The sequence below is a fragment of the Triturus cristatus genome, chromosome 6, assembly GCF_964204655.1.
Source record: "Triturus cristatus chromosome 6, aTriCri1.1, whole genome shotgun sequence".
Lineage (NCBI taxonomy): Eukaryota > Metazoa > Chordata > Amphibia > Caudata > Salamandridae > Triturus > Triturus cristatus.
Window position 1 is genome coordinate 880,265,997 of NC_140589.1, and position 20,973 is coordinate 880,286,969.

A 20,973-nucleotide genomic window follows, 5' to 3' on the forward strand; every position below is an offset into this window, starting at 1 on the left:
TATTTGATTTTTGGGGCAACTGCAGTTATGTATTGCCTCAGACTGGTTGAAAACAGAGCCCCCGTCTGATGAAATGTGGAGAGCTAGACTTCTGGAAATTTATAACCTGGGGTCTAGTCTCCATTATCTTAAGAGTTCCACGAAACGTCAATTAGGAGAAAGAATCTGGGGCAAGATGTCCGATTGGATGAACTCTTAAGTCTTGTGCTTGGACTTGACCTATATCCTCAAAATATAAAATAAGAACTGTTGATTATAAAACCGGATTGGGTGGCACAAGTTCCGGATAAGTGTCTTAATTTTGCATGATGCACTTTAGGTCTATCTGATAGGTTTGGCTTATTGAGTTAAAATTGGGCGCAGCAATAGGGGTTTTTGTTATGATATATGAGATGTATGAGCCGTAATATTATTATGTATATTATTCTTACGCTATTTATTTATGTATGTATTAATGAATTATTGTAATCCTAAAAGCTTTATGAACTCAATTGTAATGTGATGCTGTATCTCCCTTTCTTTCTCTGGAGTTTTATGCAACTATCATTATGATATGTCAATTTTACTCTAATTGATTTTATGGTATGATCAGTCCTGCTCCACCTATAATGTATTGTGCTTTTGTTTTTTGTATTGGCTTATAAAACTAATTTAACAAAAAGAGGATTTTCTTTTTGAAAATAAAAAAAGCAATGCCACCCTCGAGTCTCCTCCAATAGTGAGGGTGGCATTGAGCAATTTTCGGTGCCCTTTACTGCCATGTTTTCCCTGGCGCCGACAGGCACTGAAAAATGCCTCTATGTCTGCCCATCTAAATTAGGTGGGCGGACATATAGCCAATTCTTCAACGGCCCTTACTCCGTCTATGAAGTTTGACCACGGCAGAGACAGAGCAGTCCCTGCTGCTGTCAAACTATGGTCTGCCCGCATTTAAATCCAGCAGGCAGACAGCTGTATTGGCGTGAATGGAACTTTGTCGCCGTTGCGATGGAGTCCCCTCTTTGCAAAGAATTAAAAAGGATCCATAGACAGTTACTGTTATGATGAGACAACAAAACCACCTTTTGCTCAATGAAAGATCTATGGTGTATTTACCTGTAGGCACTTTTACCAATTTGTTCCCTGCACAGCCTTGGCGACCCACAGAACAGTTGTCTTCTTCTTTAATGATCACTGAAGTAACAACATTTTCTGTTATTAAATGAAAAAATTGATAACGTGTCATGAGGAAACATAAATTATTATTTTTCCTTTTAGGTATTTCCATTTTTTTTTTGTTTTTTTTTATATGCCAATAATACATTGTATGCATATACCAAGCAAAATAATCATAACAGCTCTACAGCATTTCAAAGTCCGAGGGCAGAGGAAAATGCAAGAAATATACAAAAAACAATGAGAATTATATAAAGCCCCCTTAAGTTCAACGTACGTAACAGTTTATTCCTATGATAAGTTAAAAAAAAACAATATAACACCATATGAGAATAGTAGGTAGAAACATCATAAATCTTTATACCCAGCAATATAAACTATGAACTATAAACTAAGCCCTGGTGTCCGCCAAATGGTCAATTATTGGGCCCCATATTTCCATACCCAATTTCCCTTTTTTTGCCACCCCTTGAGAGCGTACAAACTGTACTCTAAATTACAGATAAAGTATAGCTTTCTTCTCCACACTTCGAATGGCGGTGGTTCTTTCTGTCGCCATAGAGTGGTTATGCACAATCGAGCCACCGCGACGGCTATGAATATCAAATACCTAAATTTACGCATAGCCATGGAGTCTTCCAGAACACCCAATAGCATAACAGTAGGAGTAATCTGCATCTGTGCTCCCGTGACCTCCGTTAAAAAGGCGTCTATCCTCAATCAAAAGCTTCAACTCTGGGCAGGTGAAAAACATATGTAGGCTATCAGCCTGCTCTCCCCCACACCGTGTACATTTATCCGTGTTCAGCCCGCCCAAGTTTGTCTCTTATAATGTTGCGTCTGAAGGCTAGAGGATACCAGGATTTTTCCAGCTAAAGCAATCGAGTCATGTAAAAGATCGCCTTCCTGCGATAATCTAGTGTTCCATTTTTAAATTCTGCGCACCCAAATTATCAGACTGCACATCAATTAGAAGTTAATATAGGGTACTTCCCCCACCCTCTAATTGTGTCTAGTAAATTATTTTTCTGAGTTAATAATCCTACATTTGTCTTCTTTACCAAATAGTCCCGAATTTGCAAGTACTTAAGAATGTCCGCTTTAGACAAATCAAATTCAGAAACCAGCGAGGAATAAGACCGCATACCATTTTTGTCCCCCCAAAAAAGGTATTTCCATTGTCAATGTCATTATCAGACTAATTATTGCATATATAATGTGAGACTATAGTCAGCAATAAATTGTTTGGATGATGATGATGAAATACATTATTCTAAATAGGACACTCTTTATGGAATTACATGAGACCTGGTCTGTGGATGGAAGTCAATCCAATGATTTAAATGTATGCCTTGACCATAGTGGGAAATAACCAAATTTCTGGGTCTAGCATGAATTATAATGGCTCCCATTCAAAGTATTCGGGTTCTTCATGGTGTCTTATGAATCTGAGACCATTAGTTTGGCTTGCCCACAGAGACAGTCTGTTACCATGAAGAATGCCTAAAGCTGTTGCATCCTCTTTAAGGGGCCATCAAGTGTAGATAAAATAACGTTTTTGCATCTCTAACTCTCACCAAGAATAGGTATGCCATCATTCACTGGATGGCCCCTTTAAGATGAAAGAGACTTGTAGCAGACCGACCGCTGAACAATAGTCCCTTGACAGCATGTATGCATCTTGAGCTTAGCCATTGAAGCTGGTCACACCCAGACATCACGACTGCCCAAAAATGAAGCTCCTTCTTTGCTTATGTAAAATGGTGGGCTTTTTGGGATATGGCTTTTTAATAACAAACCCAGTTTGTAAAAATAGCTATATACATTTCTGACAAAGGACAGTTTTTCATGTCATTAAATCTATTCTGAATCTTGGTAAATTTTTATTTCAACCTTTTCTCAATAAACAGGAGATCATGAAATCTTTGCAAAGTCCCCACCATAGTCAAAAATGACTGTTTAAAACTGTCATAATGTTTATCTCTTTATTCATACAGCTTAGTGAATTTATGACTGAAAAGATCATGCAAAAAAGCAGCTTAAAGGTACATGACAGCTCCCGGGCTAGGAGGTGCCATGTCACTAAAGACCTTCAGCATTACCCTAGGAAAGGCCTTCTTGAGGAGAAATGGGGCATGTGGGCTATAATGTAAGGAGCTTTATCTAGAACACCACATGGAGCTCCATGAAGTTCCTGTAAAATTTTTCTCCCTTCAAATAACCCCCCTCCCAAAACAACACGCTATACATCCTGAGGAGGATTAACAACACCTCTCTCACCATGATGAATCTTGGTAGGGATGGATCATTGTTAGACCCGTCAACCATAGGGTGGCCTTTCGCCATGCCTTTTGCCTGCTTACCTCAAATTTTTGCTGATCTGTTTTGTTGGCCTTAGAACTCTGAGCAATTTACCACTGCTGACAAGTGCTTAAGTGCATGTGTTTCTCCCCTATACATGTTAACGTTAGTGTATAGACAATTGACATATTCAATTTACTTGTAGAGTGGTATACCATATACCCAGGGCTTGCATATTAAATGCTAATAGTGGGCCTGCAACACTGATTGTGTAACCCACATAAGGCAGCCTTTCATACCTGTCTTAGGCCTGCCACTGGAGGGCCAGTGTGTGCAGTTTATGTATAAGTCACCCCTAAGGTAGGCCATAGGTAGTCCATAGTGCAAGGTGCTGTGTAAGTAAAAGGTAGGATATGTACTTTTAGATTTTGCATGTCCTGGTAGTGACAAACGCCCAAATTCATTTTTCACTGCAGTGAGGCCTACTACCCTCATAGGTTAACATTGAGAATTCCTTAATACACTTTTAGGTTGTAATTCCTGATTAGAAAGGAGTAGCTATATTGTGTTTCATATTATTGGAATGATAATGATAAATCCTCTTTCCTACTAAAGTTGGATCTAACATTACTATTTTAGGATTGAGTCATTAAATGTATTTGAAGGTACTATAACCATAACCTTTACACCACTGCAAAGCACATACTTCCATAGAGTAGCTACTGGGGCAAGTCTGTGAGGTCAATATGGTGAAAGATAAATAATCTGCAACTCAAACAAGTCACAGTGGACAAATACACCCAGATCAGCACAACTAATCAGTCCCACCACACTAAAACCGGCGAGGTAGCTACATCAAGTGGGCAGGCCTTCCAAGTTACACAAGAAACTGCAACAATCTACAGGACATACTGTCCTCCAGATACACATTGGAGACTAAAATTGGCAAGGTAGGGTTCAATGTTTCCCTACCTGCGGTCGGTCACAGTTGCAGAATAAATACCTGGTTGTTGTAAATGCATCCCAAATGTGGCGTGCCCAGCGAGAGGAGGAGAGTTTAGCCAGGTACATCTTTTTAAAGGACCGCGTGTCGGTGAGTATAGCGTCGCGTTAGATAGTAACTGATCACTTGGACCAGGAAACATGGGAAATGTAGTCCCTCTGAGGACTGTTGCTGTGAGACTACACTAACAGAGTTTAAAAACAAAGTCAAGGTGTAAAAGCCATATGTTTTATATGCCATCTCTATGTGCTTTATAGTGGAAAGAATCGAGACAACAAGAATTAAAAGAGACGACAAAGATTATGGGTTCTTTTTTGGGAAATGTAGACCCGGTAGGACTGTTGCAGTGGACTTTTTGTTTGTTGTTATGTTCCTGAATGCTTTTAAATTTACATTTTGTCTTTTTACAATTTAGTACAACAGTGGACCTCATAACAAAGAAATTGTGGGCCATCTTCTGTATCGCCTGGCCTACTACTTAGAGACCAGCACCAGGTTTGTTATTTCAGGCTAATAAGGCCCTTAGTTATTTGTTTTCTGAACAAACTACGCTCATTTGCAGCTTTCAACTGTTCTGATTTATGTTTTTTCTCAAAACTCTTTTTTTTCAGCACTGCAATCAAGTACCACAAATTACACAGTAGAGTGCGCAGGACCTCGAGCCTATACAATCTGCTAGTTTGAGTCCAGTCCAGTCCAGTCCAGAGTCCATTTTCACATGTTGAGAGGTCCCGTCGCCACCCCACTCCAAAGAATGCCTGTTTTTATACGACAAACAGTAAGGGTAACCCTTTAAACTAAAACATGAAACAAACCCCTCCTACCCCTCCCTCCTCCGCTTCCCCAGTGGTGGTGGTATCTCTGCAGTCACTAGTCAGGTCTTCGGATATGTCTTAGGGGTAAGGCTGCGAGAATTCAACAACCGTTTCTTAATGGGACACTACTGCTTCATCTGGCGTTATCTAGAGATTTCCTCCAACCCATTTTAGAACTGAAAGAGGTGCATAGCTCATATCGAAGGGGGGATACCGCCGAGAGCAAGCCATGGGACAGAAAGGTTACCAATGGGCCCCATTTAAACTCAAAATTCTTGTACTCGTCTCTGAAAATATTAGCCTGCCATGCCATGGTGAGGATTCTCCATAGGCAGGAATGTCACAGCGATATCGCTGGTGTGTCTTTATTCTTCCACGCTGCTGGTATTGTGAGTTTTGCTGCCCCCAAGCATGCCCACATTATAGCCTTGTCTGCTTTAGACTGGTGTTCAAGATCAGGGTCCCTAATGCCCAGCAGATCTCCCTCTATGGGTACCCCAGCATGTCTTTGATGTGTGAAAGTATTTCTGCCCAAAAAGCACGGATTCCAGGGCAGTCCCACCAGATGTGACGAAAGTCCCCTTGTAGGCCACAGCCCCACCAACAGAGATCTGAGCTGTCTGGAAAAATGTGTTTGAGTTTAGCGGGATAAAGGTACCAGGCGAGGAGTGTCTTATAGTGTGCCGCTCTAAGAGCCACAGAGTGGTTGTGTCTAGAAAGGTCTCCCCACATGTGTTTCCACTCCTCCTCTGTAATGTCCCTTTCCTATCACCTGTTCCCAGAAAGGCATGTATCGCGCCCGTGGAGCGTGTATCGTTGCTAATAGTATGGCATACAGTGGAGAAATTAGTCCCTTCATGGAACCTGCCCTCCGTACCAGTTTCTCTAACACTGTATGTTCTCTAGTGGTGGCATCTCTTATTTGTGGGAGGGAGACCCAATGTTTAAGCCAGAGATAGTGATAGTGCTCACTTTACGGGACCTGGAAATCCCTTTTGCAGCTCTCAATTGTCAACACATCAAAATTGTGGAACATGCAAGATATCATTAGGCAGCCCCCTTCTCTCCATCGGTCAAAGGGTCCTTCTAGCAGTGCAGGTGGGAAGGCAGGGTTGAAGTGAATTGGGGTATATGGGGAAGTGAAAGAGGTCCAGCCCTCCCTTCACGTGATCTCGTCCCAGACTTTGAGTGCGGTTCGCGTGGGGGTGCTGAGATATGCATTGGCTGGCCTGTCCTTTCTCTGTTTCCATAGGGCATCCCACATTGTTCTGCCCACTATCGCCCTGTCCATATGGAGCCAATCCTTGTCAGATTCCCTCATGGAGCACTCTACAATCACTCGTAACTGAACCGCTTGATAGTAAAGTGCAAAGTCCGGTAATGCCACCCCCCCCCCCTTCTTTCTTTGGGTGTCAGAGCACATGAAAAGGAATGCGTGCCCTCCCCCTGCCAGATACATTTGGTGATGAGCGAGCGTAATCGAGGCAAGAGATCACGATCAAGGTCAGTTGGGAGCACCTGGAATAGATGCAGGAGTTTTGGTAATACTGTAAATTTGACAGCATTTATCCACCCAAGCCAGGAGATGTATAAGGGCCTCCATCTCTTAAGGTCTTGTTGAAGTTGCGTCATCAAAGAGGGGTAGTTGGCATTATATAGATCTTCTATTCTGGGGGTGAGTTGGATGCCCAAATGTAAAAGGGAATGTTTAGCCCACTGCAGGGAGGTCTGGCCTCCTAGTCTAGTTGCTTCGCCCTCGGGAAGAGTGAGATTTAGTATGAAGGATTTTGATAGGTTCACTTTAAAACCCGCCACCGCTTCAAATTTCCCTAGTTCCACCTGCACAGCCTGAAGTGAGGAGCTAGGCTCCGTGAGTGTTAGCAGAATATTATCCGCAAAGAGTGATGCTTTGTGTTCTGTACCCCCAAAACGTATACCCTTGTTTGCTCGGAATTGAACAGCAAGTGGTTCGATGCTAAGAGCAGATAAAAGAGGGCAGAGCGGGCATCCCTGTTGTGTGCCTCTGCTAAGGGCAAAGGGGAGTGATGAGTATCCATTGACCTGTACCCGGGAGTGCGGGAGTTTGTAGTTAGCCCTGACCATATTAAGAAATCTATCCCCAAAGCCGAACTTCTCCATGGTAAGGAAGAGAAATGACCAATCCACCCTGTCAAAAGCTTTTTCAGCATCGAGACCCACAAGAATAGCAGGGAGTTTAAATTTGGAGACTTTCTCAATTAGGTGTATGGTTCGTCAAATGTTATCATGCGTTTGCCTTCCCTTTATTAAGCCTGATTGATCAAGGTGGATTAGTGTGGGCATTAGGTCTTCTACCCTGGCAGCCAAAATCGCAGGGTAAATATTTGCATTGAGGTTTAGTAGGGCAATGGGCCTATAAGAGGCATAGCTCTGAGGATTTTTCCCTGGCTTAGGAATAACGGATATCACCGCCTCCGCCCTCGAGGTCGATACTTCGGCTTCCTCAGCTATCGCATTCAACAGCTCAGTGAGGTGGGGGTTGAGCTCTGATGCGTAGCATTTATAGAACTGTGCCGTCAGGCCATCAGACCCTGGAGCTTTGTGAAGTTTAAGTTTTTCGATAGCCTGCCCGACTTCCTCTGCCGTGATTGGTCCATTTAGGTGTTCATTTTCCACTGGGGGGAGGTGGGGGAGCTCCAACGAGTCCAAGTAATGTTGTTGCAGGGTTGTATCTGGAGAGTTAAAGGTCCCCGTAAAATCTACTGAAGATGTTTGCTTTTGTTTCGTCTGAGTGGGTGATGCAACTGTCCTCATCCTGGATGCCCCCTATGTAGTTGCGTTCCCGTTTCTCCCGCAGCTGCCTAGCTAAATGGGATCCCGCTTTATCGCCGAGGGCATACGATGTCTGCCCTAGTTTTAGTAGTGTATATTCGGCTCTATTATTATAAATGGATCGAAGTGTGCCTTTTAGCGTGGTAAGCTGTCACTGTAGTGCGCGGGTAGGCGATATCTTATGGGCTTTCTCTTGTTCCCCCTCAAGCGCTACTTTTTCCTTCGTCCTCTGTTTATTCAGGGCTGCGTTAAGTTGGATGCATTTACCCCTTAATAAGGCTTTGAATGCATTCTAATTATTTTGGGGCGAAGTGGCCTGTGGGAGATTTAGTTCAAAGTATTCAATGAGGGAGGCCCTCAATTCGTCTCGTAGGAGTTTACCCCGGGTAATCGAGGCCAGAAAGTACCATCTAGATGTGCCTGGCTTTGCAATGCCCCATGCTAAACTAATGGACACTAGGCTATGCTCGGAAACCGAAATTTGGAGTATCCGAGCCGCCCGCAAAGGTCCTAGTAACGCCTGACTGACGAAGATGTAGTCTATCCATGAGTAAGACTGGTGGACGTGAGAGAAGTAGGTGTAATCCTTGGTAGTAGGATGTAGTGTACGCCATGCATCGCGTAGGCCTAACGTGTGTATTTTCTGTTTAACCCCTTTGGAGAAGCCATTGATAGCCGTCCTGTGAGATTGGGAGCGGTCTAAATCTGCATCCCAGGTCAAGTTAAAATCTGCTAGGAGAACCACGGGGCCTTCTGCAAACTCGCTGGTCAAGTCCAGCGCGGAGGACATGAATATTGCTTGATTTCTAGTGGGGGTGTAGATAGAAATAAAAGTACAGAGGTTTTCCTTTAGCCTCCCCTTTACCATAATTGCTCTCCCCTCCCGGTCGGCCTTTATAGCTTCGGGTTGGAACTTTGCAGTGCTACGGAAGAGGAGAGCAACTCCTTTTTGTTTGGTGTTAGCACACGATTTGTAGATATAGTTTCTGTGACGAAGCCGAAGCTTCGGACTTTTTGAGGTGCGCTTATTGCAGCGCCACTACCTCAAAATGGTGGTCATTAAGATATTTCCATATTTTTTGCCTCTTGTGTGGCGAGTTCACGCCTTTAACGTTCCATGAAGCTATGGAAACCATTGGGAAAAGTGGCCCCTCACCGCGTCCCTTCTGACCTCCCCTCGTGAGCTGCGCTCATTCCCTCGAGCCTCCCCCACCATTTCTTCACGTGTCTTGAATGGTCCCAAAGCCACAGACTTACTGCCCCCTGCGTGAGCATAAGCTGACTGCGCCCCCTCACCACCACCAGGTACCCTGCCCCCAAAGAAATAACCAACCCCCCCGGAAACTCTGTGCTGAAGAGCCAACAAGCTCCCAGCTCGTTCTTCTCAAAGTAGAGTAGTGTAATTCTGGGCAGTACGGACAAGGCCCGGACCCCCCTACAGTTGTATATTAAGAACATAGAGAACATTTGGATCGGGACTATCGCCAAAATCAGTCTGTTGCAGCCTGTTGTTACCCAAGCATGGGCATTCGTCGTTTCTGCAGCGCCATGACCCAAATATCAAGCGTCCTGACGTAGTGCCGCTGTAGTGATTGTCCGTGGTTATCTGCGTGTACGGATCACCCACAACTTTAATGTCCTCAATTTTGGTTTGTCTTGCTTTTCGAGACGGTGTGCCAAGGCCGGCCTTCTCTCCGTGTCACACCTGTTCCTTTCGGAGAGTCAGAGCCACTGTCATCATCAGGGAGCGGAAGACCCAAAATGCGCAGTCCTTCTGTCAGGTCTGAAATGTGGTGGGCTTTGTTCTTATATCAAAAGCTACACCAAAGGGAAAGTTCCAGCGGTAGCGCACATTATCTTATCTTCTCGTAGTTTGGCGGTGATTGGACGAAGCAGTTGCCTGCGTGTCAGGGTGGAGGGCGCCAGGTCCTGAAAGGGGGCACACTTGTAACCCTGAAATGAGGACTCTCAGGCCTCAAGATGGCTTCTTTTGTTTTGAAGGAGTGCTTCTTGATAAGGACATCCGGGTGCGCTTGCGCTCCCCTGCCTGTGGGGGTCCCCACTCTATGAACCTGTTCTATCTTGAGTTTCATCTTAGGAGGACTCAGGATCTCGGCGAAGAGGCCCTCTACGAAGGCTTCGAGGTCCGGTCCCTCCGCTCCTTCTTCCGGGTCCCGGATTCGAATTTTCTCTCTCCGCGACCTGTTTTCTAGGTCATCTGCCTTCATAAGCACTTGGTGAAGCTGAGTCTGGACAGTCTGTTGCGTTTCCTGTATTTTAGATGAGCAAGCGTCCAGCTCTGGTGTCTGTTCCTCCACTTCAAGTACTCTGGAACCTACTGCATCTACGTCGTGTTGAAGTGTCGTCATCTTCTCGGTGAGATTGGCCTTCAGTTGGTCTATGGAAGCCTGAAGATCCTGCTTAATTTCTAGGCAGAGTTCTGATTTAAAGTCCCGAAGGGACGCCACCAGATCTTACCTGGTGAGCACCATTTTGTACGTCTGGTCCCCCTCGGTGGGATAAAGTACCTTCTCTGTTGATGCGAAATAGCTGGAGACCTTATTTGTCACTTTTTTGGTGGTTTAAGGGCAGTGACTTGTGTCAAATTAGACCAGGCCCAATCTCGCCCCTCTGAATAAAGGCCTCCAGTGTGTTACCTTAGCATGTGTGTTGAGAGTCCGGTTGTAGCCAGGCCCTTGATATGGATTACACTGTGGGGGCCATTTTAGGGTCAGGTGCTGTAGATCCTGCTGCTTCCTCCTGCCCGGGGTGGCAAGGCCTCATCTCCTCCCTCCAAGGTAATTGCTGTTGGGGCTGTAGCTTCACTCACGCAGCACCGTCAAACACAGATGTGCAGTCAATGTTGTCGCACCAGGAGGCCTCCGCTAATCGGGTGCCATCTTAAGGTCACGCAAGACTTACCTGCACCGTCCTACCGAAGGCCTGTCTATTGCAGCCCCATTGAAGTTGCTCCAACACCCGGAGGACCTCCCAGTTCTGCCCGTTCTGCTCCCGCTGTCACTGCCACTGGGCCTCGCTCACCTCTGGCTCAAGTTGAGGCTGCTGGCGTGCTGCGTTCTCCCGCCAAGACTCAAATGTGCCCCGCAGCTCCGGTCTAACTCCTTGCATTGTGGGCGCATGATGCTGAGCCTCGACCAGCTCCTTCTATGTTTCTGCGGGACGGGGTAGGCAGACGTAGCTCTCTCTGCATGGGACCAGGGAACAGGAAGGACTGCGGTCGATTAGGACTGCCTTTGTGATGCCGCCGATCGCGCTTCTCAGCGCCATCTTAGGTCCGCCTCTCTTTCTCTCTGCCCCGCGGCAAATCCGTCCTAATGGAGCCTCCACCACCTGTTTTTGGTTGATCTCGGTGTTCCCGGTCAACACGGGACTCCGCTGGTCAAGACCACATGCTTTGCGGTCCTCTATGTGTGCTTTTAGCAGCTCGTGGCAATCGTGGGGCTCCGGAGCTGATGCGGCTCACGTCCGCTCAGCCATCTTGCTTGGCCACGACCCCGCTATTTCCTGATTTATGTTTTTGACTAAATCTCCTTTCTAAGGAAGATACCAAGTTGGCATAATCTGCATTAGTTCTTATACAGAAATTGGTAAATACCTTCAGGTTTTGAATGTCTTTCATATTCCTATGTTGAAGCCACTCTTTAATAGCCTTACCCTTATAGCAATCTATGTCTGTGCTCCCAGAGGATATGACATATCCCAATGAAGATTCCTGGTGCACAAAGAACTCACATTTTCCCAGATCACTTAATGATCACCCTCCCAGAGTCACTATAAAACAACCTTAAATCTTGTTAATGATCAATCAGATTATGGGAGCAAATGAATGCCATGTAACTAAATGTCAAGATGGACATCCAAGGGCTTCCTGAAGATCTCAATGTCAAATTCCTAAAACACTGCAGTTGCAATACATAAGCGAAATGACAACAGTTTATACTCAAAGTCACCCAGTCGGACTACATTGGAGGTTCCTCCCAAAACCAACTAAGAAAAAATTCCTGATCAAGCAGTTCTCCAACTAACAACAAGAGATATTGGCCTTTAATGGTAATATAATTTAGGCAAATCAATTGTATATAACTGGATCGTTTAATTTTGATGACCAGGTGACAACTGTGATGTTTTCATCTGATGTTTAAGGATGCTGAACAACAGTACTATTCCAACCATTTTTCTCACTATCGCTTATGCTAGGACTTAATGAAAGCACAATAAACACCCAACTCTCCCAGTTATCGCCCCAAATCCCTTGAACGGGCGGATTATTAGTTTCATGATGAGTAGTTCTTCCTTCCTTTTACCTTGCTTTAAGTACTTTTAAGGAAACATTTTTAAATTGACAAGGATTAAATCATATGGTGCAGTTAACATTGGTGAAAACTGGCACTGAGTTTAAAAAATACTTGACAGACATATGGGTTTAGGGGTTCGATGCCTAAGATAAATTTTAAAAAAGGATGTGGCTTAATGGGACATTTTCAGATGCATTTGGCCAATACAGTAGGTGAAACCTGCATGGTATTCAAAGGCAGCCTTACAGGGGTCCAAGGATTATGGAAACGGTTCAGTTAACAGTGCTAACAAAATATCACAGATGCATTAAAGAGAGCACTACTCCTCCCTGCTGGGGTCACTAATTGCTAGCGCGTGCTGTTTGCACATACACATTTCAGCATTTTCAATTTAGGCCAACATTCTTTTGACTCTGTAGAAATTACGAGTGACTTTCCACAAAACCTGTTGTTGGATTGAAAAGGAGGTGAAAGAATGAGGTCTCTGTGACGCTCACACTATCGAAGTGAGTTAACAATTTATTTCAAGTTGCGAAGCATTCTCATACTACAGCGTTGCATGGATATTCAATTGGTCATGCATTCTTTTGTTGTTCAACAGTTATTCCAAAGGAAATAGATCTACGTGGGAACAGAGGATTTTGAGTCCACAAGATTAAAGCAGATGTAAATTTTGTAGTGGAGGGAATGCATTGAGTCTATACAGCGCCCAAGATTAAGCAAACTTTATAACCTGGAACGAGCTCCCGATCAACATCAGACACGCCCCCTCCCTGAACACCTTGAGACACTCACGGGTGAGTACGCGCTTACAATTTCCTGATTGATTGATATAATTCATGTTTTACAGTTGTGTTCTGATGTCACAAAGCCTGCTGCTAGAGACCGCAGTGAGGGGAAAGGCAGGTTAGGTCATGGAGCATAATTAAAGCAGCTGTTTAAAGAACAGAAACAAAACTTTTCTTTCTTCTGCTCTGTTTTTAGGTCTCGCCTGACTCAGCGCATGCGCTGGTCTGGCGAGACTTATTGAGTGGGCTCCAAAAAGTGCTACCAGGCCAGCCTAGTGCTACTGTGCATGTGCGCGGGTGCGTGAGCCGCGCTTTACCGCGAATACTTTCACTTTTGCGGCCGCGCGGCCGCTTTGATGTGTGGTCGTGATCACTTTCACTTTTGCGGCTGCTTTACATAGCCAATAGGTCTCGCTTTTGGGACCTTATAAGTATTTAGTTATGCAACTGTTGCATGGCTAAACACTTTATAAGGTCCCAAAGGCGAGACCTATTGTCTATGCCAATGCTTGTTCTAGCTGTAAAGTGGTAAGCAGAAAGGAGATATTTATGGCAACATGATTATTTTTTGCACTCCTTCTGCATGTTTCTGCACATTCCGAGCTACTGTGCCTTTTTGTAAAAAAAATCTACTTGTATTACACTGATTCTAATGTCTTCTTGCAACACATCTCTAACAGCTTTTTTGTTGTGTTTAATTTCACACTCTAGTTTCTATTTTTATTCTTCATGGTTGCAAACATGCTGTCTCTCTCATATGAAAGAGCTACGCACTAAGGATTTAAGTAGTTTGTGGGAAAGGTGATTATGTGACCATTTAATATAAGGAATAAAGTACCCCAAACGGTACATAATAAGGATATTGTAAGTCACCTTTGAGTCCTATAACCTTATAAAGTAACTCAGCTTTCTCCTTGTTCCTCTAAAGGGACCTGGAACTCTTCGGTGACCAATATCCTTTTAATGTACAACAGAGGATACTATATCACATATATTCTGTCTTCTGAGATCTGCTTGCTAAGGCTGCACACTGCTAAAAGGTGTTTGGTCTACTCAGGACTGTTAACTTAAAAGTAAATATTGTGAGTTCAGGATCCAATTGGCATATTTTATCAGAAAAAACTTCAATTACCTCCTGTGTTATGCCACTGGGGTCGTTACACATACATATGGTGAGCTTTGCCACTGGAGAAGAGTTCCCAATCATATTTTGCAAGTTGCAAGTTACAGGAAGCCACATATCAACTGGTGGTGCTGTTTGTACATGTTTGTGTTTGTAAGAGCTTTGTGTATTTGACACTGGTGTGTCTGTGAGAAAGGTTCACGTGGGCCTGAGGTTTAGACATTAGGGCTGATTCATGAAGGCTTGTCAGAGAACCTAAAATACTACTCCTGTAGAACCCTTTTACATACTTTTTGGCCACAAAACATCTAAAATAGAAATAAAGTAGGAATATCCATATACAATTAGCACAAACTGAAAGGACTGTGCCCTCTCTGCACTTTTAAGAATAGGAAGTTCGAAGATTTGGACCTGATAAACAAAGGCATGAAAGAGTATGTAAAAGAGTACTTGTGTGGTACTATTTTCCACACTCATAAATGCTTGTGTAAATCGTCCTCATAGTATATATCTGTTATATTAATGAAGAAAGCAGGTAAGAGGTGACTCCTGTCTAATCCGATCATCCGCTCTCCTAAGCCTCACACAACATTCTCTGCCAACACTCTAACGTGAGCTCACATCCCAGCCGTACCAACAGGGCAGGCAGGGACGGGAAACGGAATGTACCAACACAGAAGAGTATTAACTTAAGAGGTTACAACACATCTCCTTATATAGGGGAAACAAAAGGACAACAGTGCGTTACAATTGAGATGAGACAACCAGTCTGTCCTTACTCCAGGTCTGTCCATTTCCTAGACGAACCACATTCCTTCAGTATCTTTCCACACATTGGGGTGCGTGGTACTTGCTCAAACCCGGTTGGACATGTGTGGGTTTCTTGACTACCACTGTGGTACCAACTTTGTATTCCTGATCCTTGACCCCATGTCTCTGGTCATACCAACTTTTTGTACTTCCGTTGGTGTTGATAAATCTTCTCTTTACTCGTCTCAATATCAGGCACTGCTCTTTTTCCACCACCCAACCAATGTGGATTCATTTTGGTACAGGGTTCCCTACCTCTCAAGCAAACAAAGGGTGACACACCTGTGATGAGATTGGGAGTGGTGTGGTATGCCCACATGCACTCTCTTAGGGAATCTTCGACATTGAACCCATTAGGTGATGGCCAATTGGATGTGTTCTTTCAGTAACCGATTTACCCTCTCTACCAACCCATTGGCTTTTGGGCAATAGAGTGCAGTCTTCTCATGCCTTATGTTAAGATCCTCCAGAAATGATTTCATTGTCTCTGAGGTAAATTGCACCCCATTGTCTGTCACCAATTTGGCTGGAATACCCTCATACACAAAAACACTTTTAAAAAATGAGGTGAGGTTGCTCGTTGTGGTAGATGAAGTGAATTTAAAATTAACCCAGTGGGAGATGTAATCTACTAGAACGAACATAAACCTTTTTTGAGGACCTAAGACATCCATTGGACCAATAATGTCTACTGCCAATTTGGTCCATGGAACGTCCGGTACTTCCACAGGGGATAAGGGTGCATTGCGTGTAATTTTACTTTTGTCACTATTTGCACAGCTAATGCATTCCTTAACTTTGAGTTCAATCATGGAGTCCATTCTCGGGAACCAAAAACAGCCCCTGACCTTGTTCTTCGTGAGGCTCCTGCCTAAGTGACCCTCATGGGCCAAGTCGATTATTTTGTTCCTGAGATCCCTAGGTGGGACTGCTCTGCTCCCTCGCTGTATCACATCTGACAGCAAAGAAAGTTCGTACCTCACCTCCCAAAAGTCTTTGACTGAATCTGGAACTTGCGAACGACTCTCAGGCCACCCATTGAGGATGAACTGTTTGATGATACCCATGTCTTTATCTTTCTTCACACTCTCATCCCACTCTTCCTTGGTTAATGAAGGGAGATGCATGGCTAAAATAGGAACATCTAGCTGGTCCTCACTAGAATAGTCCAAGAATGGTGACCTGGACAAGTAATCAGCAAATACGTTCTCAGGACCTGGGAGGTATTCCACCTTGAAGCAGTAGTTTTCTTGGCCCAGGACCCATTTTGTTATGCGTGGAGAATTGTTATGCACACTTTTGGATGAGAACATGAAAGTCAAAGGCTTGTGGTTAGTGTGTATGACAAATTGTATCCCCCACAAGAAAAATGTTAAATGATTCACTGCCCAGAAGCACGCCAACGCCTCTCTCTCAACGACTGAGTAGTTCCTTTCTGCCGAGTTGAGGGACCGTGAAGCAAATGCTATAACTGTTTCTTGACCATCACCTTTTTGAGAAAGCATCGCTCCCAACCCTTTATTGGACGCATCCGTCGTAAGGGTGGTTTTTTCCTTTGTGTCAAATGATCCTAACGCTGGTGATTCTAGAATACGTTCCTTTATCGTCTCTACCATCTTGCTGTGTTTCTCCTCCCACGCAAATTCTTTGTCTTTTTTTAAAAGCTCACGCAGTCCATCACATAAATCTACAAAACTTTTTACAAACTTGGACATGTATCCACTAGTCCTAGAAATTATTTCAGCTCATCTTTGTTTGAGGGATACGGGGCATCCTTGACTGCTTGAATCAGGCCCAGATAATCAACAGAGGTCACTTTGATCTTGCATTTGTCGAGTTTCACAGTTAACCCTGCTCTAGACAACCTTTGGCACACTGTGTTGAGGATGACGTCATGTTCTTCCTCCGTCGACCCATACATAAGTATATCGTCCTGGAAACAGAGGGTATTGCTAACACCTTCCAAAACTTGTTGCATTACTTTTTGAAAATAGAGGCCGCCGAGGCAAGGCCGAACTGCATCCTGATAAACATGTAGGCCCCAAACGGCGAAGAAAATGCCGTCAGAGGTCTTGATTCTGGGTGCAACTCGACCTGATGGTAGGCCATCGGCAGGTCAATGACCGAGAAAAAACACCCTTTGCCCATAGTGCCTTGCATCTCCTTTATATTAGGCAGGGGAAACCTCTCCACCACAACACTGTAATAGGGTACACACCATCCTACAAGACTGTGCTGGGGCACTCACCACCCCACAACTCTGTACTAAGGCAAACAAGCACACAAAAATTAAGCACACGAAACAGGCGCAGAAGAAAAAAGTAAATGAGCCGAATATAGAGTAAAAGACTTAAGAACCATTCAGCAACATATTCCACACACCATTACAAGGCAAGTAACGTCAAAGGGACCCATAAGAGTAAAATACATGTAGGCAGGAAACCCAAAATAGTAACAAGAAAAATCACTCCGCATGCAGCACACAAGTATTACAAACAATAGCAGAAAGAAAGTAATTTACTCCGGTGAGCGATCTCTCACCCGAAGTCCTCACCCATGCTGTATATTGGTTGATAAACTCCATGTTGCTACAATAAATATGAAAGTAGCTGGAATGGAACTTTCCTTGAGGTTTACAGGGTGCACTCCGACTTTGTAGACTTCACACTATAATGGTCTCTTACGCAGTGTCAGTAAACTGTAGTTACAACAACGCACTATCCATTAAGAATGTATACATACATACTCCATCACATGTATTCTTATAAACTGCAGATCGGCCCCAAGACATGCAGCAGATATAGCTGACCTCATTCTCACTAATGAACCGGACCTACTAATTTTGACCGAAACATGGATAAATGAAACATCTATGCCTATCTTAGATATACTAGTCCCCTTCAAATCACGACATCACAAGACTTGATAGGCCTGGAGGTGGTATTACATGCATACATCGCAGCAATATCTCAGTGAACCGCTCCCACTGCACGGTATTATCCTCCTGTGAATACCTATGTTTAGACATTTCTAGTAATAATAAACCAATATGTTCACTAAACTCATTCTACCACCCGCCAGGGGATAACCTCACCTTCACAGAACATCTCATGGATATTCTAGCTACAATGGATGGCCAACAAAATACTCAAATATTCCTTGGTGACTTCAATCTCCACTGGGATGACCTTGATGACCCAGGAGTCATTAGCTTAAAAGCTTTCTACTCTGACCTTCACCTGAATCAAATCTGTGACAGCCCCACACATGATAAAGGCTCAATCCTCGATCTAGTAATTTCCAAAGTGGACTCTACTCAGCTTGAATCAATCCTTCGATCCTCCCCTGCGACTGGTCTGACCATCACATCATTACATTCCACATCAAGGCATCAATTAAATTACTTTGAACGAATAAAATCTCAATCTAAGGAAGCACCACACCTCCCCCAAGTTGACCCAGACTCCCCTTCCAATTGCGAGGAATGTGCCGCCTTCTTTACTATGAAGACAGAAAACATAAAGACGGAACTGAACAAAAACTTAATTTCTGACTCTAATATGTGCACTTCACGGCCCCTGCTAGGAGCCATACCCACAGACTCTGCAAAATTCAACCTAAAAAAAAACGCATACTGGTCCTCCTTCCACTCCTACTGTGAAGATTCTATATTAAAAACGCTCAGAGCCCTTAACCCCTCCAGCCACTTCACTGATCCTCTGCCCGCAAACTGCATAAAAGACTTCATACCTCTGTTACTGCCTCTATGGACCAAGATTATAAACACCTCTCTTCTTCAAGGAACCATCGCAGATATCCTGAAAGTAGGGCAGGTATCCCCTATCCTAAAGAAGCCATTGGCGGACCCCTCGGACCTAAATAACTACTGCCCAATATCCAACATCCCCACTCTGGCAAAACTTTTAGAAAGATTTGTCCACACACAGCTTAGCAAACATATAGATCAAATCAACCTGCTCAACCAGAACCAATCCGGCTTTCCATGCAGGTCACAGCACTGAATCAGCCATGATCCACATAATAGATGACGCATTAAAAATCCTTGACAAAAATTAAGCCGGTCTACTAATCTTGCTTGACCTTTCCTCGGCCTTTGACACCGTTAAACACAACACATTGATTGATCTCTTGAAATATGGAATGGGATTATCTGTATCTGTTCTAAATTGATTCACCTCTTTCCTCCAGAATAGATCACAAAGATTCAAGGTTAATCAATCCTTATCCAAGCCCTTCCCAGTCACTTTAGGAGTACCGCAGGGTTCATTCCTTTCACCCACATTTTATTACCCGTTCATTGAACCACTTTCCAATCGTCTTAGCTCATTGAAGGTCCATTATCACATGTACGCAGACGACACACAACTCTACATAAAGATCCACTCACTTGATGACATCAAAACCCTCAATTTAATGCTTCAAAAAACACAGAGCTGGCTAGCCGAAAACCATCTGAAACTAAACACCCTCAAAACCGAATTCCTCCTAATCCCTTCCCCCAACCAATCAACCACCATCCTCAATTGGATGGAACACCTTACAGCACTCAACGGTCAACCCCTCATTGTCGACTCATTGCGAGTGACTCTGGACAGAAATCTAAATATGCAGAAAAACATTAGCACCTCCACAAAAGGAGCACATTTTCAAATGAAAATCTTAAGAAGACTGAAACCCTTCCTGCCGCAAATGAATTCAAACAGGCAGTTCAAGCTCTAGTTATCCTAAGAGTGGAATATGGAAGTGTCACGCTATGCGGCCTTCCCAGATCGACATCAGCCCCTCTTAGAGCCTCGATCAACACAGCTGCTAGACTCATCACAGGCTCCGAAAAAATCAGTCACATCTCCCCTGACATTTGAGGCCGCAACTGGCTACCTTTCAAGGTGAGAATTAAGCTGAAAATCGCTTGCATGACACACAAAGCATTACATCACAAAACCCGAGTTATCTAGCTCAGAAACTGGTGCTCTCTTGTGGCAACAGATGCTCCTATAATTTTCTACTGAAAACACAACGATTTGTCAAGAAGAAAACATACAACCGCACCTTTTCAGGAATGGCTCCCAGGATTTGGAATACTTTGCCCCCAGAAACAAGACAGAATGCTTCTACCGCATTCTTCAAAAAGAAGTGAAAGCTATTCTCATGGCCAAAATTTACCTGAACTAACCATATACCACTGTAATATTTTTCATGCATGTAGTATTAGTGACTATCTTGTATTAGACTCACCTTTTTCTCTTTATGTGTGTTTTTCTATTACTGACTTCTGCACTGTAAAGCGCTCTGATACCCGCAAGAGTCTTGTTCGCGCTATACAAAACCTTCAAAATAAAATAAATGTGTCCATCGGTTTCCACAACGTCAGGTTGCAGCAGAGAAGAACAAACTCTGCAGTGGAGCTTTGATGCATGATTAATTATCTTCAGATGCAGGGTAACAACAGGCCGCTAACAACAATCTAGCTTCAATCCCAAGATGGTTTCACGTAGTTCACACCGTGCAGGATGGCTCATGGCGCGTCATCGCAGCAGAGCGTCCCTCAGCAGCCAGGCAACAATGACATCGTCACAGAGGCTACCTCGCTACTCCACGAGACTCCACGAATGAGGTGAGATGCACACGCACTATTCGAAATTCAAACTGCAGGGTGGCGGTTTTACAAGCTCCATTGTACTAGTACGACAAGAACAGGGCAAATAAAAAACAGAAATAGCCTCACCCTACATGGCCTCTTCATGCAGCCTGCACCAAGACTAATGTGGAAATGCTCGCAGTTGTAGAATCGTTTCTGCACACCAAACAGGGAAACATGCCAAGGAAAAGT

General features: G+C 44.0%; 1 protein-coding gene across 2 annotated transcripts in view; it reads right to left on the reverse strand.

Moving 5' to 3' along the window:
- LOC146818003 (uncharacterized) overlaps positions 1-20,973 on the reverse strand; it is a 96,202-nt gene that overhangs the window by 18,115 nt on the left and 57,114 nt on the right. The window contains exon 6 of one of the 2 annotated variants that reach the window (XM_085611479.1): positions 1,096-1,173. In XM_085611479.1, coding sequence (XP_085467605.1) covers positions 1,096-1,173 — 78 coding nt within the window. Of the gene's footprint in view, positions 1-1,095; positions 1,192-20,973 lie in introns of both variants that reach the window. The other variant, XM_085611478.1, reaches the window with a different exon arrangement.